At 58.0% G+C, this 22,108-nt stretch overlaps 1 protein-coding gene across 1 annotated transcript in view; it reads left to right on the top strand.

The window, feature by feature from the left end:
• Positions 1–21,354, top strand: part of UMODL1 (uromodulin like 1) — a gene marked incomplete at its 5' end in the record, with an annotated part of 45,123 nt that extends 23,769 nt beyond the window's left edge. The window contains 11 exon segments of the mRNA XM_079155067.1: positions 121–378; positions 2,171–2,265; positions 4,474–4,687; positions 6,742–6,879; positions 7,923–8,245; positions 12,081–12,226; positions 12,717–12,953; positions 13,140–13,299; positions 14,865–14,949; positions 20,221–20,420; positions 21,239–21,354. Of these exon segments, the coding sequence (XP_079011193.1) occupies positions 121–378; positions 2,171–2,265; positions 4,474–4,687; positions 6,742–6,879; positions 7,923–8,245; positions 12,081–12,226; positions 12,717–12,953; positions 13,140–13,299; positions 14,865–14,949; positions 20,221–20,420; positions 21,239–21,295 (1,913 nt within the window). The 3' untranslated portion in view covers positions 21,296–21,354.
• Between the last annotated feature and the right edge of the window lie 754 nt (positions 21,355–22,108).

Genomic DNA, 22,108 nt, shown 5'->3' with positions numbered 1-22,108 from the left:
TCCCTCCCCATCTCCAGCCCTCCCCATCCTCCCCTCCCCTCCCCCTCTCCAGCCCTCCCCTCCCCTGCCCTGCTCCCCCCCTCCTCCCCTTCACGTTTGACCTTTTGTTCCACTTCCCAGTCCCCATCCCTATCGAGAGGGTCACGGTCTCCAATGTGACTAGCTCCAGCTTCCACCTGGCGTGGGTGGCGAATCTCACCTTGCACCCCACCTTCCGGCTCACACTGGTCTCCCCACGGAGCCCTGCCCAGGACCTGGAGACCCAGGACACAGGCGTGACTCTGTCGGGGCTGGGGCCTGGCACCTTGCACCTGGTGGAGATTGTGGCCGGAGCGTGTGGGGAAGGAGGCCCCGGAGCGCACCTGAAAGTGAGGACAGGTGAGGCCTCGGAATCACCGGCCGCCTTGCCATCTTTTTTCACTTGAGCCTCATGGTCACTGTGGGGGTGTGCTCACCCCAGCCCCGGTTCTTAAGGGAGGATGAGGCTGCAAGGAGAGGATGAAGAGTGCGGGAGGCTCAGGCTGGCGAGAGCTGGCTGGCGTGGCTCTGGGTTCCATGTTCTACTCCACGCTCCGCGAGCAGCACAGGGCGGCTCCCCTCGGGAGGAGCTGCCTGACTGGCAGAACGGTGGCTCTGCAGAGCGTGCCCGATGCTGCCTCCGTGCCCTCACGGTGCACTGCGGGGAAGTGCTCATGGCGCTGGCCTGTCCCCTCCCACCCTCCACTCCGTGGACTGGCCTTCAGGGACGCTGCCAGTCACCTGCCAATGGCCCTCCAGAGCCGGGTGCCACGGGTAGAGGGACAGGGATAGATAGAGTCAGGCCATACCAAGCACGGGCTCTGGCACGTGGGAGCAGGCCCCTGTCCCTGAGCACAGTAGAGGGCCTTCTCTGTTCCCCATTAGCCTGTCACCTGGTATGTTCTGAAACTCGTGACTCATCTGTGTGACTCTGCAGTGAGTCCTCACATCCCAGGGAGCTTCCCAAGCGTGGGTGCAGGGTCTCCACGGCGGCGGCCCTGTCTTTGGGTGGACTGCAGATGACCTGCTGGGGTGCAGGGAGCATAGCTCTGTGCTCTGCTTGTCCTGGTCAGCCTTGTGCTGGGGGGGTGACAGTGCAGCATGGTTTGTGAAGGTGCTGCTTGTGTGAGCTCATGGCCGCCGAGAAGAGGGAAGTCAGCATCAGTTGGACGGTCAGGCAGGGTGGCCTCCAAGTCTGAGAACTGAAGCTGGGTCCCTACTGCTCTCCCTCACTCTGGAGGTACAAAATGTACGTGGGCGTGTGACCCTTGTGCCTGAGGCTGGGTCTACATCGCTCTCACCTGTGCACCTGTCCTGCTCTGGTGGCTTTTAGATCAGATTGCACATGCCACCTGTCACAGCTCTGGATCCGTGGCAGTGACAGTGGTGGCCCCAAGGACATGGGGCTTGAGGTTCATCCAGGAAGGTGCAGCTGCACAGCTTTGTGGTTCGTATTAAGACCGAGCAGCTCTCAGAGGACACACTTCAAGCCCCCCAAGAGGAGAAGCTTGTCCTCCCTTACTGCTAGATGCCCTGTCGTGTAAGGGGCGCTTCACAAATATTTGGTGACAGACTGAACAAGGATGGATGTGTCTGTGTGCTGAAAGCCAGGACGCCTCTCGATGGTGTCCCTGGGTGAGGCCATGTCCTGTGTAGTCCTAGAAGTTCCATGGAGGGCGAAGGTTCAGATGGCACCACACATCAGCGAGCCGAGGGGCTGTGAAGGGAGGGGAACGTGACCACTTTGTGCCGACAAGCAGAGGCCTGGCAGACCCCTGTGTCCTGGTTTCCCCGGGACGGCTGGTCTACACAGCGGCCCTGGCCTAATTACTTACTGGAGTCTCCCTTTGCCCTCAAAGCTGTCCTGGCTTGCAGGCAAGTTGCCTGAACAGGTGTGCAGGTGACAGCCCAGAGGGAGACAGCTGAGCGGGAAGAGTGGCAGGGCTGAGCTCGTCCTGCAGCCCCTGGAAGGTTCTTCCCCATGCTCAGGCTTGTCCCACGCACTCTGGAGCCTGGTGGGCCAGGGCTGGGCTCCTCTGTGGCGCGCAGCTCGGCCTTGCTTGGTGCTCTGGCCAACATGGAAATGTGGCAATGACAATGCCACCTACCTGCAGCACTGCTGTTGGAAACACGCCTGTTCTCCGTCCTGCAGCTGCACAGAAGCTCCGTGGCAGAGTGCGACTGGCGAACGCCGGGCTTTCAGAATCCTTGTGCCACGCAGGCGGCACTCAGCGCTTCCTCAGGGTGGTGAGTCGTGGGCAGGCCCTCATTTCCTTCTGGGAGGCCAAGGGTGCTCCAGTCTCTGGCCCTGGCCTCCACCCGCCCAGCGCAGGTGCATCCGGAGAAGGAGACCTTGTCCCTGCACACCCTGGCTTCACACTGCTGTTCCTGCAGGCACGCTGTGGAGCAGAAAGGCCCTCCCCTGCTTAAAAACAAACAAACAAACATACAAACAAAGACCTTTAGAAACGGAGATCTATTTCACATACTATGAAATTCATATTTTTTAAAGCACATACTTTCACTATATTTGCGAGATCATACGACCATCACCACTATCTAATTCCAGAACATTTTCATTACTCTGAAGAGAAACGCAGTCCCTGCTGTGTGCCACTGCCCCGGCCTCTGGACACCACTGATGGGCTTTCCGTCTCTGGTGGCCTGTTCTGGACGCTCGTGGACTGGAAGCTCACCACAGGTGGCACCGTCTGCTCCTTTCCCTTGGCTCATGCTTCCAAGGTTCATCCAGGAGCCCTCCTTTCTGGGGCTGGGTTCCGCCAGTCCCGGGAGGACCACACCCTGTTTGTGCAGACATCACTGATGGGCGGGGGTCTGCTTCCTCTCGTCCATTATGACTCGTGCTGCTGTGGCGCTATGGTGCTGGGTCACCTGCCTTTGCAGAGATCGTTTCCTACTCGTGTGCTTCTTCCCGCCGTAGCAGGCGTATTCCTTGGAAGGGTATGCTGTCACCACGTAGCGAGAGAGAGATCTCCGTGTTTTGGTCAGGGTGACTGGTTTTGAAGGTGGGGTGCAGGGCTCCCTCTCTAGTCCTCTTGTCCCGCATTGACAATCTCACCTTTTAGCTCTGCCAGAGCAGAGGGGCCGGCAGCGCCACCCAGTAGTGGGTGTGACAGGTGATTCCGTTCAACCCCTCGGCAGGCAGCCCAGCTGGTACATGGACGCTGCCTCTGGGAGCCGGTCCCGTGGAACTGTGGGGACCTGGGGTCCCGCCTCCCCTATCCTGGGACTCTCAGCTCCTGTGGTGGCTCAGTGGGGAGCTCACCACTCCTCTGGACGAGGGGTAGTCACACACTCTGACCCTTCCTGGTGGCCTGGAGGCCTGGAGGTTGGACGGGCAAGCTCGTCTCCACGCCAGGCTTCTGGGGTCACCTTTCCCCTTTAAGCCATGTCCTTCTTTTCCTGTGTTTGGTTTTCTGAGCTCTGGACTCTCAGGATGGCAGATAATCGTGTGACAAGACTATGCAGAACTTGAAGGCGAATTTGGGGAGGCGATGGGTTAATGAGGCACCTGACTCATCCTCCGCTCCTGGCAGGGCCTCCTGACGGGGTAACAGTGACTCAGGACTAAGCAGATGTCTGCTAGGAAGCCGGGGCCATCGTTACGTGGATATCCGTAGTGACAGCAGCTACCTGAGCCAACCTCAGGCAGATGCGGGAGGGTCTTTCTGGGCGGTTGGCCTCTGATAGGGGACAGTGGATTTGCTCCCCTGGGTGGCTCGGAGGTGGGGAAGTAAATCCATGAGTGGGCATCTCGAGCTTCTGCAGCTGGTGGTCCTCTGTGAGGGGAGTCTTGGGGGTGCCCTTTCCCAGAGATTGGCACTTTGTGAATGGTGAGCGCTATTGTGAGGTCGTGGGTCTTTCTGGGCATTTTGACCACGATGGGCTGGAATGGAACGACGGTGTAATGTGTAGTTTTACCCTGAATAACAGGAGGTCACGGCGAGCCTTCCAGAGGTGGGAACCTCCTGTCCTGCTGAGGCTGTTGGAGATGCACTTGGGGAAGCAGCTTGGGCACTTGGGGGGAAGGCAGAAGGGGAGGTATCCTGCAGCGTTGGGAGCAAGGGGTCGGTGGCTCCCCATGACCTCCGCTCAGGGCCCTGCCTCTGTATCTCTGAGCTGGGTCGCAGGCTTTCTGTGATGCCTTACCCGCCAGGTTGCAGGTGGGCCCCCACCTGTGCACCCGCTCCCCGCTTGACCTGCCTACGGGTCTGGGGGAGTAGCAGGACCCCTCTCACTATCACAGACACTCGCAGGGGTTCGTGCTGCAAGGGTCTTTGCAGACGGGAAAGGAGTCCAGAGCAGGCCTGTAGCTTTGGCGGTTTTGCTGTGCGCCAGCTGTGCAGCTGGGCAGGATCCCAGGAGGACCTGCCCTTAGGACCTGTGGCCCGTGTCCTGAACCCCACTTTTCTCACACGGTTTTTAAATCTCAAGGTGGGGGACTCCTTGCCAGCCACGCTGCGCCAGCACATGGACTCCGGCGGGATCCGAGTGGACGTCACCAGCATCGCCAAGGGCGGCGGCGTGGTGGAGTTTGACTTGCTGGTGATGGTGGACCTGGATGTCAGGGAGGTGTCTGCTGCATTCCTCTCCGCCCTTCAGAATGCGTCTCTGCTGGAAGGGAGCCGAGGCGGGGCCTCCATATGGGGTATGTGGAGGCTAGGCACAACGGGGACCTCCCCCAAGTTCAGAACTGGGGCAGCAAGAGCCGGCTGCTGGCTTGGGGGGGTGTGCCCATGAGCCTCCTCCTGTGGCCTTGCTCCAGAACTAGCTGAGTGCGCCATAGCCGGACCCTCCTTGTCCTGATGGCCTCGACGACTGCCTAGGCTTAGGGTTGGAAACATCTTCAGGTGAACCTGCAGAGACCCAGGGATGAGCTGTCTTGGCTGCTGCCCGGCCCCACTGCTGCTGCCCGCTTCTGTGGGCTGAGGGAGGCGAGTCCCTCAGAGCAGCCAGATTCCTCCTAGGCGGGCTCCCAGGAGTGGGGCAATGGGTAAGAAAAGCAGGGAGAAGATGCAATAGCTTCTTCTCTTGATCATGCTTGAAAAGAAAGGACGAGCTGGGCACAGGGGCGCATGCCTATAATCCAGGGGCTTGGGAGGCTGAGGCAGGAGGATTGTGAGTTCAACCAGCCTCAGCGAGGTCCCAAAGCAACTTAGAGACCCGGTAAATAAAATATAAAAGTTCTGAGGATGTGGCTCAGTGGTTAAGCACCCCTGGGTTTAATCCCTGGTACTGAAAAAAAAAAAAAAAAAAAAAAAAAAAAGAGAGCGAGCGAGCGAGAAAGAAAACAAATAAATATTAAATGGCTATTAGTTATGTGTATAAAAAATTTAAGACCTCTTAATTGAGGATTAATATTTTCTGATTTTGGGAATGAGAAGAATTTACCAAAGAAAATCGGCTTTCCAGAAAAGAGGCTGAAATCCTCGACTACATAAATAGGCAGTTTTTTTTCCTGAGATGCTGGGTGTTGAACACAGGACCTTGTGCATGCTGGGCCCATGCTCTACCGCTGAGTTACACCCCAGGCCTGAAGACCCAAATCTTCTACCTCAAGTAAAATAAAGGCCCATCATAAAGTGAGCAGCAAGCCCAAAATATGTTCAATAATTTGATGGGGAGTAGCATCCTAAATATAGAGAGATCATACAAACAGGCAGCAAATAGCAAGAACCCTATGGGTAGGCGCAGGAGGGACCCAAAGAGACCCATACAAGAAGACACAAAGTGCTGGCAAAGGCATGTCACCAAAGGCACTGCTGGTGACGTGACATGCTCTCTTTGCTTTTCAAATCACAAGTGGAGACTCTTGATGATGCGATGGGCGGATTCTAGTGCAGGTGCCATGAAGCAGGGCTGCAGGCATTTGCCAGGGTGGAATTTGCTCCCCCGTCTCAGGAATCAACCAGCGGTAGACGGCAAGCGCTGCACAGAAGGGCCTCCACCTTGGCTTTAGAGTGTCACTGCTAGGACTTTGTCCTGAGAAAACAACTCAGTTTGGGCCACTATTCATGCAACATATGCATCTTCAGGGTTACTTTAAAAGCAAAAGAACTGGAAATAACCCACAGTCCCGGGGTAGGAAATGTACTAAATCACGTCCCTGTAGTCTGTCGTCGTCGATTATGAAAACGAGGCCTGTTGGGGTGGAAGGTGCTAGAAAGACGTGAAGGGAAGCGGCAGCACGTACTTGGTGTCGGTGGAGGCTGCGACCCAGGGCCTTACCCAGCCCAGGCGAATGCTCTCCCTGGAGCTGGGCCGGCCTGGCGTCTGTCTTCAGAGACCAGGTGGAAATAGGCCAGCAAGCCCTATGGGGTTCCGTGTTCTGTGCTCTGCTTTCCTGTTTCCCTCCATTTTCTGCAGCAGGCCTGTGGCTGAGTAGCCAGGCAGGAGGAGAGTTGGTGAGACGCAGGCCTGTGGTGCCGAGGTTGGGGGCCGGCCCTGCCTTGCCAGCCCCCCTCCCCTCGGGCTGCCTCCTTGCACAGCAGCCTCTGCAGACACCCCGACAGCAGCTCCCAGCAGCCCGTGCTGTCCAGAGCTGGCCACACGCCCAGGTCTGCTCCTGTTGGGGCGTTTCAGTTCTGCCTCTGAGACCTGCTCTCCCCGGGGCCGTGTATGAGCCGCCAGCCTGGCAAAGCCTCCCCATGGCCCCCGCAGCCCTGGGGATGTCTCCTGTTCTGTTCTCTAAACGCCTTGCAGATTACGACGAGTGTGAGAGGCAGGAAGACGACTGTGTGCCTGGGACATCCTGCCAGAACACCCTGGGGTCTTTCACCTGCCGCTGCCAGGGAGGTGCCCCGGACTCCCGTGTGGAACATTCTGGAAGACGCTGCGAAGGTGATAGTGTCATGACCCCCTTTCCAGAATACCACCCCACGACCTGTTCTTCAAGGACACTCATTCGCAATGGGCTGTTGTCCCAGCGAGGTCAACACGGTTGTGATGTGCTGGAGCGAGTTTCCTGTGTGGGGGGCGTGTGTGCACGTTCCTTCCTACTCTTATTTTCAGAGATGGGAGATGGTCATTTACATAACAGGACATGTGCAACATGCTCTGCTTAAGGTAGAAACGGGAGGCACAGAGACCAACCTGTTTCCCACCAGAGTGTGGTCAGGGAGGGCTTGCTGGAAGAGGTGTCTTGGGCTGGTCTTAAGGAATAGCCAAGGTGGCACTTGGCAGGGGGTAAGGTGGAGACAGGGGGATGGGGTGTGGTGGGTGGTCACTGAGCAGGACAGGGCTGCTAAAGGTGGACGAGGCCCAAGCACCTAGTCTGGGTGGCTACAGGACAACGTGCTGGGGTGGTGGGTGGGGCGGCTGTAGGAGAAGCCATTCGCTCTGCATCCAAGAGGTGGGAGAAGCTGCAGGGCACTAGGTGAACCCCACCTGAGATGAAGGAAGGCAGTCTCCAGGCTAGCAGGGGCCAACAGGGCCAGGAAGGAGGGCACGAGGCCTGTTGAGCAAAGCCTGGGGTCCGCTCTATGAGTATGGGCACCCTGAGAACGGACGCATGTGTGGGAGGCCCTGACAGACTCCTGGCAGGGTGTCGGGGCAGGAGGGTCCAGAGCAGGGGTGGGAGGGTGCGGGTCCTGGAGGGAGGCCGCATGGCCCATTAGCAGTTGGCCTCCAGCCTCCGGGGACAGGTGACTTTCCCTGCCCATGGGCTTGGCACATCCCCAGTATTATCCCCTCAGGTCCCCAACCCCAGGCACCCAGGGCAAGCCCAGCAGCTGGCTGCACAGCATGTTGTGTGTCACTGTGGCTCAGCAAGCAGTCCCCAGGCATGGTTGCTGCAGAGAGCAGTGACTCCCCAGCTGTTTCTCCCCAGCCCAGGTCAGCCCCACGGAGACCCACCCTTTCCCTTGGTCTCCTTGTGTCTGCAGGTGGCTCTCCTGGCAACTTGACCCAGGCCCCCAGCCCAGAGCGTCCCCCCATGCCAGTTGGGACCAAGGCTGCCCTCATGCCAGGTGGCGCCAGGCCAGCCCCCCAGGACCTGCACCCACGGCTGAACCTGACTGGCGCAGTCAGGGTGCTCTGTGAGATTGAGAAGGTGGCCATTGCCATCCGGAGACGCTTCCTGCAGCAGGAGGCCATCCCCGAGTCCTCCCTGTACCTGGGACAACCTTCCTGCAACGTGAGCAGCAGCAACAGCACCCACGTGCTCCTGGTGGCCAGCTGGGGAGAGTGCGGGACCCTTGTGCACAGTGTAAGGCCGGGCGTGGAATGCACAGGGAGGTGCAGGGGGCTGCGAGTCGTCTGGACCTCGTAAGGGGAGGGTGGTCATCTGGCCTGGGGGACCAGGCAAGATCCTGGATGCTGAGCCGCCCGACTCCACGCACAGGAATCCAGTGGAGGAGGTGTGGGTCAGCCTAACTCTTAGCTGGGGAGCAGCCTGCGCCAGAGACAGAGGAAGGAGATCCCTTCTGGAGCGAAGGGCCGGGGGTCCCTCCGTGTCGGGGCTTAGCAAGTGCTCCCGGTGTGGGCGGGACGGAGAGGCAGGGTAAAAAGGCAGGAAAGCCAGGCGCCATGTGGGGATGTGAGTGCAGACACGTGTGCACGTGTCCGAATACCTGTGTGTGTGTGAGTATACACGAGTGTACATGTGTTCGCATATGGTGAACACTCCTATGCATATGCTCAGACATGTGTGCATGCATGCGCATGTGTGAGGATATTCCTGTGCATGTGTGTGTGTATGTGTGAGCACACATGTGTGCATACATGTGAATATGCATATGCATATATAAGCACCTCCACGTGTGCAGGTATGCACGTGTGTGAATATGCCTGTGTGTAGTGTGAATAGTCATGTACATGTGTATGTATGAACGTGCCTATGCACAGGTATGAATGAGTGTGTGAGTATTAGTCAGACTTCCATCACCGCGGCAGTACCTGAGGCAAATCAGCTAAGTATGAAAGGGTTATTTTGGCTTACAGTTTAGGAGGTCTCAGATCATGGCTGGCCATTGCTCTTGGGCCTGTGGCGAGGCAGAATGTGATGGCAGGGGCCTGTGGTGGTGGGCAAAGCTGCCTCGTGGTGGGCAAAGCCCTGGGAAGCAAGGGGCGAGAGGAAGGCCTGGGGGCTAGCGTCTCTTCAAGGGCAAGCCCCACGTCGCCCCCGGGGGCCACCTCCTCGAGGTTCCCCCTTCCAGTGGCACTGTGGGCTGGCACTGGGCCTTCAGCACAAGGACCTTCCCACCCAAATGGAGCAATGTGTGCAGATGTGTGTGGGCCGCTGTGTGTGTGAAATCGTGTTCACATGTGTGACTGTGTTTGGTACATCTGTGAGTGTGCACACTGTGCCCAAGCAAGTGGCTGAATGTGTTCTGAATAGATCTGTGTGTGAGCACGTATCTGTGTGAACACATGTTAATATGCATACCTGTGCATGTGTGTATGCAAATATGTTTGTGTGAATACAGTGTGTTTTACACATGGGTGTGTGAGTGCACATACATGTAAACACCACAAGTGTGGTTGTCTGTTGTGCATGGCTATGTGTGTTTAGGTGTGTATGATTGTGTGCATGAATCTGAGCATGAACAGGAAAATAGGTGTAACTGGCCTGGGTACAACTGTGCGTGTGTGAGTGAAGGCGGTGTGTTGTTAATGTGTGAGTGTGTGTGGTGTCGTGTGTGTGTGGAAGTGTCTGTACATACGTACACATGTGTGAGTGAGTATGGTGAGTGTGCTTGCTGGTGAGTGTGTTGGGTGAGTGTGCATGTCCATTGTGTGGGTGGGGATGTTGGTGGCATTTGTCAGAACGGCTCTGTTGGAGGACATGGCTCCAGGTCTTCCAGGGGCCTCGAGGCTCTGGGCGAGGGACCTGGTCTGGGAAAGTGGTTTTTCCTGGGCTGGAGACCTTCGCAGCTGGGTGCACATTGCCCCACGGGTGACCGGACCCAGAGGTCCTGGGATACCCAGGCCCTGCTTCCTGGAAGTGGTCTCCAGGTCACATGAATCCTCCCTCTCTCTACCTCTTCTTTCCCTTCAAACACAAAGCTTGTTTGGGGGACACCTGGGTCCTCCCTGAGTCTAGCTGAGGGCCAAGCCCTGGGCATGCAGGGTTGTCCCCCGATCTGTGACCGGATCTCGGCCATTCAGAGATGACACAGCAGCACAGGGGACCCTCAGGCTGGCTGTGGGGACGGGCCCTTGCCGGAAGCTCTGTGGAGGGCTGTGGCCTCCACAGATGGCTGTGTCAGCTTTGGGTGGGAAGAGAGCCTCTGGCAGGGAGGATTCTGCACTGAGCCACCAGTGCAGGCGAGGGGAGCCCTTTGGGAAAGGGAGGCCCACGTGGTCCTGTGGGGTGAGGGGAGGTGGCCGCAGTGGCCTTAAGGAGACAGAGAGCTCGTGGAGAAGTTCAGCTGTGGTTCAGACCGGGCGGCTGCTGGGCCCGGAGCTGGCAGCATGCTTGGAAGGGTGGACTTCCCACAGGGCAGGGACAGCTGTGTTAGAGCTGGGACTAAGGGGATGGCTGGGCAGGGGCACGGCAGCTGACCGAGGAGCTGAGGGCCAGAAGGACATCCTCACCGGGGAAGTCAGGTCCTGACATCAGGGCATGAACCAGGGGGCCTGGCCTTTGTCCTTGGAGGCCTTGTAGCAATTTGAGGTCTTGTTTTCTAGAAAAAGGGGTGGGGCAGGGTCACAGGCCCTGAGCAGACTGGGTGTCGTGTGTGCACAGTGACATTTAGTCCCCTGACCCTGGGCCCAGGCACATTAGCCACATTTAGGGTGAGGCTGGTGGCTCAGCAGGGTCTGCGGGTCCAGGGTGAGGGGCGGTGCCCTGTGCTCTGCCCAGTGCCTGGAGGGCCAGGAGGTTGGCGGGACCTTCACCTCAGGCACTCCTGGTTGGAGCCTGGATGCTTGCTCAGAGGGACAGGAGGGCTGCAGATGAAACCAAGAGCCACAGGCACAGGGGGTGACAGCTGGAGGCTGACAGGGGACATCCTGAGGAGGACCTCAGACTCCAACCCTGGGGCTGATCAAGGACTCAACCCAGGGGAGGGGAGGCAGGGAGAGTCCAGAGGCCAGGCAGAGGCACAGACAGGAGAGGTAGATCCAAATGGCAACGTGGTGGATGCGGAGTGTGCCGGACACCAGCAGCTGGGGCTGCGGGGGGCCGGGAAGGTGGGGTCCGCCTGGAGCGGAGGCCATGCAGAGTGAGTGTTTGTATGCAAGCACGGCGGCGTCCAGCGTGACTCCGTTTCCTTGAAGGCCCTGGGTTGAGGAGCCACCTGCAGGATCCCAGTGGCTGCAGAGTCCCCCGCTCCCAACTCGCACACTGAAGAAGAGTTTTTTGGATTTTTTTTTCTTTTTCCTCAAGATTTGGGGGAGTCTCATTGGGGAGGCGAGCGGCAGCCCCAGCCTCAGGGCTCCTGCGGGGTGTGGGCCGCAGAGGGGAGCCAGGCAGCTCTCCACAGGTCTGCCTGCTGGGTGAGAGGTGGCCGTGGCAGGTGGCAGCTGGCTCCTCGGGCCCAAGCGAGCACTGGCCTCGGGAGCGTAGGGCAGACGTTAAGGTGCGAGCCACAGAGGCCTGGGTCCACCACAGCCCACGGGGCGCGGCACACACCAGCTGCTCCGCCGAGTCACTGTCTCCTACGGGATGGTGGTGGGGCCTGGAGATGGAGGCCCAAGTTCTCAGCCCGACAAGACCTGGTGTGACAGCTGCATTGCGCAGGTTCAGGGCACTTTGAGAAAGAGCACTCCGTTCCCTCTGTGCGGCCCGGCTCCAGTGTACAGGAGCTCTCCAGGGCTTTTGAGATTTGTCAGAAGCTAAGCCTTCTCCAAGGACTTACCTGCGCCAATGAAAGGGATTGTGCACAGCTGGCCGGCTCTGCCTCCCCTCCCTCGGGGGGGTCACGGCTAGAAGCAGAAGCCAAGACTCCCCGCTCTCCTCGGCAGTTCACTTCAGGGAACAGTAGTCAGGGGCTTACACCTTTGGGGGTAAGCTTCCCAGCACCCAGAGCTGAGGCCCACGGCTCACGCAGGGGCCTGCTGGGCCCTGGGAGCTCACTTGCCTCCCTGTTTGTGCCCAGAATCTGACAAACACCGTGGTGAGGACCGTGCTGAGGAGTGACCTCTCCCCGGAGGGTATCATCCACCACCTGAAGATCCTCAGCCCCATCCACTGTACCTTCCGGAATGACCTCCTGACATCCTTAGGCTATGCTCCAGAGTGGGGGTGAGTGGCAGGCCACTGGCTGCTATGGCTCTGGCTTCTCCCTAGCACCTGATCTTAGAGGTCTTCACGGTGTCAACCATTTGAGACCCTTCTTTGAGGCTAACTATGCAAATAGACAGTGGCTGGGATTTGATTAATGCTAGCAGCTTCCCAAATTCCTGCCTCAGTCCTATTTAGGCTTAGCCAGAGGGCTAAGTTTGCACCCCTTGCCAAGCAGCAAAGAGGCCGGGCCTCCTGCTTGCAGGGCCCACAGCCTCCACATAGCACTCCTGGGGCTCCTTCCCTGCCTGCTGCGAGGCCCCCTCCCCTCTGCCCAGGAGTCTCTGCCCACAGCTGGGGTCTGACCCAGGAGGCCAGCTCTGCACACACAGCCCCCGTCTGCTCTCACGGAGGGTCCTCCTCCATTTCCACCCTTCCTCAGAGCTGCTTTAGGGGGGCGTGGGTCAAGGATGTGGCAGAGGGCGCCCCCTGAGGCTGCTCCCTCCCGCAGGCTCCACACTGTCCTTGAGGACCTCCATGGCGCTGGGAATTTTGTCACCAAAATGCAGCTGTTCGTTGGAGATTCTCCCATACCTCAAAACCACAGTGTGTCTGCCAGTGACTACGTCAAGATCCAAGTGGGGCTCTACAGGCAGACCAGCCAGCTCAAGGTGGTCCTCACGGAGTGCTGGGCGACCCCCTCCAGCAACGCGGGCGACCCCCTCACTTTCGGCTTCATTAATAACAGGTAGGGCTCAGGGGGAGGCTGCACCCCTGCCTGCCTGGCCCTGTCGCCTGCCAGGGACTCCTGGAATCTCCAGGCCAACGCTGATGTGGACCTGGGTTCAGGGGACCTGGTGACCCCCACGAAGCCTGGGGGATGCAGATGGATAGTGGGGGCTGCTTATGCTGAGAAGCCTGTCTCCTCCCTCAGCTGCCCCGTCCCCAACACCTACACCAGTGTGATTGAGAACGGCAACTCCAGCAAGGCCCAATTCAAGCTGAGGGTCTTCTCCTTTATCAATAACTCCGTGGTCTACCTGCACTGCCGGCTGCGTGTCTGCGTGGAGTCCCCCAGAGCCACGTGCAGGATTGTAAGTGTCTGTGCTCCTTGACTTGTGGCCGGCACAAATCTGTATGTTATGAGGAAGCAGCTCTGCTAATAAGAGCGGGCGCTCAGGGACATCTGAGTGGGGACGCTGGGCCCTGCAGGTTGGCCCTGGAAGAAGGCAGCACTGGGGGAGGGCCCGGGCGAGCTCGGGCACATGGGTGTGTCATTGGCCAACAAACCTCAAGGCTGTGCTATTCAGCTGGCTGTCCCGGCAGCGACGAGTCTCCTCCCAAGGTGGCTAGCTGAAGGCTCAGGTGTAAAGTCTGGCCTCACTGAGTGTGGTCTGGCGACGTCGACGAGCACTGCCAAGCACCAGAGGTGGTGGTGGGTTTTCCTTCCCCGTGCCCAGAATTCACGCAGGGAGCACGAACAGCTTTAGATCTCACCTCCTCAGACCTTTGGATTTGCAAGGTGCCCTGCAGTCCTGAGGCTTCAGAGCTGTCCTCTAGACTGGACACAGGCAAAGTGACCATGTGTGTGGTCATGTCCTGTCCCAGCAGGAGATGGCTCTGTGGGCCTTTGGTTCAGACTACGTGTGTCTCTCCTCTGGAGGGGGTGCCTGTTTCTGAGCTCATCCACCCACACCTGTCGGCAGGCTGTGCACAAGAGAAGAAACGTGTGTGGCCGGTTTAGTTAATGTCACCTTTTCTCAAATAGTAGACCGTCCTACAGGGAACAGATGACTCCGAATGACAGGTCCCGGAGGGTACACTCGTGTGCCCACCCGGTCCGTTTGGTCCTCAGAAGTGAAAAGAAGGTCACCAGCCACAAGCTTCCCTCTGCAGGAAGGCCAGTCCTGTGCTGTGTGTGGTCTGACCTTGACATAGATCCTTCTAGATCCTCCAGAATGGCATCATGTTCATTTCCAGGGGGGCTGTAGCAAGGTACCACAAACTGGACCGAGAACAAGCCAGAAGCTCACCGTCCACCTTCAAGGTGTCAGCAGGGCTGCTTCCTTCTGGGCAGCGAGGACGCCTCTGCCAGGCCTCTCCCTGCTCAAGCTCTCCTTGGCCTGTGGAGGTCGTTCTCGTCTGTGCACGTCTGTCTCCGTGTCTAGTGTTCCCTTCCTATAAGGACACCAGCTGCACTGGACTAGAGCCTGTCCTACGGGCTCCTGAACCCGACAAGGTCCCAGTGACCGGCATTGGGCCTCGGAGTCGGTGATTTTGTAGGGCACAGTGCCACCCATGGCAGGCAATTGAGCTGGTGGCACAAGGCAAAGGCACTAGGAGGAGTGAGGGTGCCAGTAGCCTGTGGAGAATGCACAGGGGACTCAGCCTCCACCCAGCGGGGTCTGTTTGGAGGGAGGGATCCAAGGGACAGGCCCTCCACCGCCCAGGTGGGTGTGCTCTGCTCCTCCGCCCCAGGCACCACCCACTGGGAAGAGCCACTGTCTGGTCTCCCAGGTCCCTCCTAGACTCATCCACCCAGTGACCTGATGACCTGGAGGACAGAATTATCAGATGATCACCCTGAGAGCTGGCTAATGCCCCAGAAGTCTTGTGCAAAACTAATTTTAAGCTTTTCTCCTTTCAAACAAAACAACAGAACTGCCATGACTCCCGGCTGTGGAGAAGCAGAGAAGGCTCCGTCGTGCACCAGATGTCCTGGGGGCCCCTCGTTCGGTCGCAAGGTGAGTCCACGGCTGGGTTTGGATAAACAAGAAAACACCCCACTCGCCAGCAGGCAGCTCAGAGAGCAACTGCTTCCAAACGTGGAGCTGTAAAGGGCTTCCCAAAGACCCGTGATGATAGAGACAGCGGCAGCCGAGCTAGCTCTCGGGGCCGTGAGCCAGCGTGACCCTGGTTCCCTGTGTCACAAGCCCATGGGGAGGTGAAGCTCAGAGTCAGCCACAGGATGAGCCTAGCTGCTCAGCTGGGCCGTGGGGAGCCAGGGCGAGCTTCGGAACCTGGTAGACGCAGTGGTGTGAAGGGGAAGGGCTTAGGCCCAAACAGGTGGCATCGAACTCTTGGTGCGCGTGAAAATGCTGTTTTATTCTGAGGCTGCAATAACAGAAGCCAGTGTTTCTGTTCTCCCCCAGGGTGAGTCTTCCTCGGCTGATTACATGTCACATATTCTCAAAATCAGTTTTTCAGGAACACGAGTTCTTTTCAATGTGATCGATCAGATTGTTTTGAAAAAAATAATGGTTTTGTGGTTTGAGTACTAAGACAGAAACTGCCAGAGGTCCCCAACTTCCTTCTCTTCCCTTCTGCAGTGAGAGAGCCCGGGGGGGTAGTTGGCACAATGGCTCCCGGAAGGGGACTGGTTTCCCAGCCTCCCTGCCAGCTAGGGTGTGGCCATAGGAGTGGGCTCTGGCCAGTGACAGGCCTGGGGACGGTGGTGGCCACTCAGAGGCACCCTCCTTAAAAACTATCCAAAAGCCATCCTTTGTCCCTTCTTCCTTGTCCCCATCCTGCTGCCTGGCAATGCAAATGAGACAGGTCCCGAGGATACCATGGAGCAACTGCCCAGCCGGGTTTGGAACTTGTGCATTTCAGATGCAGAGTGAGAGCTGGGGTCCAAGTCCTGTCCAAGACTTGGAAGCAAGGAAGCAGGAGGGAGCTGAAAAGAGATCCTTCCTAGTGTTTCCCGGCTGCCAATTCTCATCCAGAGCATCTGGGAAATTAAAGTAAATAAATAAATAAATAAATAAATAAATAAGAACATAGCTACCAGGCCACACCCCAGGCCCACGGACTCAGAATCTTTGCATTTAGGTCAAAGCTCATGGAGGGGTTCTCCGAGGACAGCTGGTTTAGTTTAGGTTCTGGGACAGCACACTTCATTGGACAGGACTTGGACCCCAGCTCTCACTCTGCATCTGAAATGCACAAGTTCCAAACCTGGCTGGGCAGTTGCTCCATGGTATCCTCGGGACCTGTCTCATTTGCATGCCAGGCAGCATGCTTCATTTTCTTAAATGGCTGAAGAGAACTGTCAGTCTGGGACCCCAGCATGTACCATATTCCCTTTCCATGCACTCACAGGCATTGCACGGAACATCGCAACGAGTATGGAGAGCTCTGGACTTGGAGTTAGTAGAACTGAGTATGATTGTTAGGCTGCGATGTATGAGTTGTGCAGTCAAATGGAAATTACTAAATCTCCTGAATGCCATCCATCCATCCATCATCCATCCATTCATCTATCCATCTACTCTTCCACCCACCCATCCATCCACCCACCCATCCATCCACCCACCTGTCTATCGATCCATCCATCCATCATCCATCCATCCATCTATCCATTCATCCATCTATCCATCAACTCTTCCATCCATCTATCCATTTATCCATCTGTCCATCCACTCTTTCACCCACCCACCCATCCACCATCCGTCTATCCATCCATCATCCACTCATCCATCCATCCATCTATTCATCCATCCATCCATCCACCCATCTGTCCATTCACCCATCCATCCACCCATCCACCTATCCATCTCATCCACCCATCCATCCATCCATCTACCCATCCACCCATCCACCCATCCATCCATCCATCCATCCATCCATCCACCCATCCACCCATCCACCCATCCATCCATCCATCCATCCATCCATCCATCCATCCATCCACCCATCCACCCATCCATCCTTTCATCCATCCATCCACATGTTTACTATTTCATCCATCTACTATGTGCCAGGCACTCTGCTTTTTCTTTGTAGAGGGAAGTTGTAGTGGTTAGACACAACCTACATCAGAAGGTTGTGAGTGTCCGATGGGGCTGTAGGAGAAGCAAAATCTTTGTGTGAAGCTGATTTGTGAGGTGTCCTGATTCAAAACCTGACTTTGGCATTTGATGATGACGTGGTGACTGTGGGCAGGCTGGATAGTACCTTGTGCCTCATTTCCCTCACCTGTGAACTGGGGGTGATAACAACTCCCACTTCACACAGAGCCTGGCCCGTGTAAATCGCTGGATGGCGTCAGCCATTTGTAACTGGGAGGCACCGTACTGGCATATCCAGCACAGACAGCGTGCAACTGGTCGGCTCAAAACGAGGACTCGGATGATACATTTTGTTTGCCATTCTTACTTATTGTAGTCTTAGCTTTCGTTTGGTCAATAGTATCACACAACATGCAGAAAATAATTTAAACGTGGAATCTGGCAGCAGGTGGGGACTTTGCCACAGGGTAACAGAGAACGTTAGCCGCAGCAGCATGGGCGTCTGCAGAGTGAGGAGAGGCTGGAGGCCAGATCCCTTCCGTATCTGTCCTCCGTCCCTGCCTTCACCGTCACCCCCACTGAAGGGAAGAAGCAAGACCAGCCTCCAGACCTTGGGAACTGTGTGAGTCTGCACCGCCGCCGTCTGGAGGAGCTGGCCTCTGCTCCAGCCCTTGGGTCCATGCCCCTCTGCTCCCAGGGAGCTGGGCTGGCTCCTTAGAGGGGTCCTCCACTTCAGCCCTTCGGGTGTCCTGGTCGCTGGAACAACGAGGTCTGGAGCCACAGTGGGGGCAGGGCTGACTCCAAGTCCGGCAGAGGTGCAGTTGCTGCCCGTCCTTTGGCTGGAGGCTGTTACGTGGGTCTCTGCCTTTGTCTTCACGTGTCCTTCTCTCCGTGTCTCTGCCTCCGCGTGGCCACCTCTCATCAGAACGCTCATGAATCGGATCAGATTGGCCGCCAACCCCAGGGCCTCAGCTTCACTGGTCACGTCCTGCAGACCAAGCTCACCCTGCAGCACTGGGAGTCTGGTCTTGGAGTGTCTCGTGGTGGCACGATCCAGCACCCAGCACGGGGTAGAATCCGTTTGGTCCTTCCCAGGTGCTACCCACACACAGTCCATCAGCATCAGAGTCTGTGGGAATCCTGACGGCTGTTGCCTCACTCGATGGCCCACTGATTCACACTTGCCAGAGCTCCACTTTGAAAGAGGTGGGCAGAGTGTTAGGCTGATGTCCACGGCGTGCACACACCCCCAGTGGGAGGGTCTGGAATGATTGCCGAGGCTGCTCAGAAGTGAAGAGGCCAGGCCTCCCCAGTGACTGACCTAGGACTCTAAATTCCGGGGCAGGCCAGCTCCTCCTGGGCCTGCGCAGGAAGGCGATAGGAGGGTCTTTGACACTTTCCCTCTCTGTCCCCTTTACAAAAGCCCTCCTAGCTTAGTGTCTTTGCAGTTATTTAAGTTCCCCATGCACCCTGGACGAACACACACCCTGCCCGTATGACCCACGCCACCTGAAGAGGTGGGTACCCTGCACAACGGGACGCACCTGCCGAAGCCTAAGTCAAGTTGTGATGGACACTTCCCCACTTCTAATGCGTCTTGCATGGACTTGGAGCCCTTCCTGGACTGTGTGACCAGTCGGGGCAGCTTCTGGCCTGAGGACCCCACTCTGAGCCACCTGACTTAGCGGGCCAGTCAGGAGTATTCCAGGGCAGGCAACAGAAGCCCAGCTGGGGAGGAGTGGGACAGGGGCTACTGTTGGGTGGACAGTCTGGGCTGGCTCTGGCTCCACAGCTGCAGCTGGTGCCTGTCACCTTTGTCCTGGTCTCCAGCATCCTCAGTGCAGACACCCCTTGTACTGGCAGGAGGACGCTTATTCCCAGCCCAAGGGGAGGGCCCACTCTACTGCCCCTGGGGTCTGGATTTAGGCCACCCATGCAGTTGTCCAGGGAAATGGCTGGCCAGGGCCTGGGGGTCTTGGGTTCCTTGGGAGATCAGGGCCCATGCAGTGGGGCAGGAGGTTCCAGAATTTTCCTGTTCCTGGGAGATATGGTTGTCCATTTGCAGCCAGCTCACTGTCCAGGCATCCCCGAGGGAGCCCCAGCAGCAGGCTGGGATGACTCTGTGGACAGCAACACCCTCTGCTGTGGGCTGGGAGGCCCAGAGCAGCAACCACTTTGGGCAACTGCCCAGAGATCGCCACAGGTGGGAAGTGGGGTTGTGAGGGCCTCTGGTCGCCCAGGAAGGCTCATCCCAGACAGGCCTTCTACTGTGCTGCAGATGCCCCCCTGCAGTGGCACGGAGGGGCTGGGGGAACGTGGCCGGGGCCCCGGCTCACCCTGCTGTAGGCACTTGGGACTCATGCCTGTTCACGGGCTGGGCCTGTGGCGGGTGGTCAGGTCCATCCCCTGGGGTGCTGGAGTGGCTGGGGGCTGGCAGAGGCCCGCATCTTTCTCAGGCAGTGTGGCCAGGTTCACAGAGCACCGGGCAGTGGTGCTGACACCCCGGCTCAGCGGCTCACGGTGCCTCCACCTCCTCTCTCAGTCCAACGCGTCTTCCCCGGAGGCCAGCTCCCTGCCGGTTCCCCGTCTCCCCACTCTCTGGCCCTGGGCCCTGGAAGCTGCCAGTCTGCTTTCCGCCTCTGGTTTTGTTGGTGCATTTACTCTGTGTAGACAGGGCTGTGCGATGTGTGGGGCGGGCCTGTCGCTCACGGGACGCTCTCCACTCCTCTGCTGCAGTGAGTCGGGTACAGTGAGGGGGCTCCTCCTCTCCCTGCCCTCATGTGGCTGGACGGCACTGGCCCACCCAGTCATGTGTAGACATGAGGGCTGCTTGGCTTTGCAGCTACCGTGGCGAGTGCCTGTGAACTTGGGTGCACCAGCACCTGTGGGGCGCTTGTCCTCCCTTCCGGGGAGGAGGCGGGTGTGCGGGTGCCCAGGTGGTGCTGCTGGGGAGCGGGCTGCACGCTCCTGTCTCTCTGGTGCTCTGCCCTCGCAGCCACAGCTAGCCAGGTCCCTGGGCCGCCTGAGCCGTGCTCACTGCAGCGTACCCACCGGCACCCGCAGCACACACAGGCCTCCCCTCTGCCAGCTGCCCCCACCAAACCGGTCATGCTTTGAGGAGCAGTGGCCGTGGGCAGCGCTCGCCATTCCAGGTCCTGCTGTCCGTGGCATTGCCCTCCTCCTGGCCCCACAGGTCTCTCACCTGGGGCCTGTCTCACACCACAGGTGCAGCTGCATGTGCAAAGCCGGGCCTGGGGACCGGCTACCTCATTCTCATCGTGGTGGCCGGCTTTGCCGTGGTGGCAGGGGTGGCGGCCTTCCTGATCACGCGCTACCACAGACTGACCGGACAAAGGACTTCAAAATCCAGCTGGACGACTTCAGCTACCAGGTGTTCTCTGAAGAGGAGGCCCAGCGACCTGGAGGTGGGTGTAGGCGAGGCGCTGACGTCAGTGTCCTGCCCCCCTCAGTCATCTCAGCGTGGCAAAGGGCAGTCAGTGCCGGTGGTGTTTTGGGCTCCCTAACTGGAGATGCTGCCTCTCCTCCTGGAAAGCACCCTTCAGTGGCCAGAAAGAGGACAGGGATGATGGTACATCAATGAGGGCTTGATTGGTGGCATATCACTATCCCCAAGAAACCAGAGGCAGTAGGATGCAGGGTGGTGAGAGCAGCCCCAGGCACCGGCCCCAAATCCCCTGCTTCCACTCCCTTGCTGGGCCATCTTGGGCCAGCTCCCGAGCCTCTCTGTGCCTCGGTTTCCTCATGTGTAAAGGAGTGTGGTAAGTCCAACCACACGAGGGGCCTGAGAACTGCAGAAATGGCCGAAGGGCCTCCCCCAGGTATGGCCCAGCCCAAATGCTGAACATGCCAGGGGCTGTTCTCAGGCATGTCCCCAAAGACTGGCTCTCACCAGGGACCAGGCTGCATGCGAGGATGGGTCTCTGGGTGGCCCCCTACTGCGGCTGATGCCTAGGACAGACGGCCAAGCTTCATGTACGAGGGTGCCTTTCCGCCCTGTCACGCAGACTTTCTGGGGAGGGTGAGAACAGCCTTCCCTCTACACCTGCATGTGCTGGAGGCCACCAGAGGTGACTCAGTGCCTTCCGCACCGACAGGCTGGGCGAGGGGCCACCGCGCTGTGTTGTTTGTTTTAAAGGAATACTTTTAAAAGGTGCGGAGCCCGCCTGCTCTGTGAACTCGCTCCCGCCTGCCCCCTGACCCAGGCGCCTCCTTCCCCACCCAGGTCACCGCCGGTCAAGCACTAGCAGGAGCGTGGCGCTCTGTGCCAGTGTTAGGATGAGCCCGACGACCACAGCCCCTTGTGCCCAGGGCCCGTCCTGTCGGAGACGTGGGCAGAGTGCTGGAGAGTCCGGGCCTCCGACCAGCCCCGGCACACCGCCCGCAGGCCCCGCCTCCCCGACGGGTCCTGCCACCCTGGCTCGCCCAAGCCGGCGCCCAGCACGCGGTCAATCCCACGGCCCTTCACGATCCGGGGATATTTGACCGTCCCTGCCACACTCTTTCAGAAATAGATCCATCTTGTAAAGGCAGCGCGAATGCTATTTTTAGTAGATGTGGATGCACTTTAACTTGTCTTCCACTTACCAGCAGGTTGTTTTTACTTACAAAATAAGGTGACTCAGAAGGTACTCTGTTAATAGGAATATATTTCTAGTGAGTAAAAGTGATGTCACACACACACACACACACACACACACACTGCTCTTTCACGTTTCCAAACGTGCCCACAGCCATGTTTTCATGGGATCCCACCCCGCGGGAGGGGGCAATGTCCCCACCACACGGTGAGAACGCAGGGAAGGGGTAGACAGGGATGCTCCTGGGGTCGTAGGATGAACCAACAAGGAAATGGTCTCGAATGGACATGTGTTCCCCTGGGTTTCCTCGATGACGCTATGCTAAGAGACACTGCTTTCCCCTCATTTGAAATAACTCAGAATTGTCCTGAGAGCTCACATCTAGAAATACAGGTTTTCCCCCTGATGATCTTAGAAGGACAACAGGGTCTTAGGTTTCAGTCTTGACAGTAATTTCGCTGAATATAATTAGCGGTCAGTCTGGGGCTCGGAGGTAGAGCGCTTCCCTCGCACGT

This window comes from Sciurus vulgaris, assembly GCF_902686455.1.
Source record: "Sciurus vulgaris genome assembly, chromosome: 10".
Taxonomy (NCBI): Eukaryota; Metazoa; Chordata; class Mammalia; order Rodentia; family Sciuridae; genus Sciurus; species Sciurus vulgaris.
This window is presented reverse-complemented; position numbering and strand designations above follow the sequence as displayed.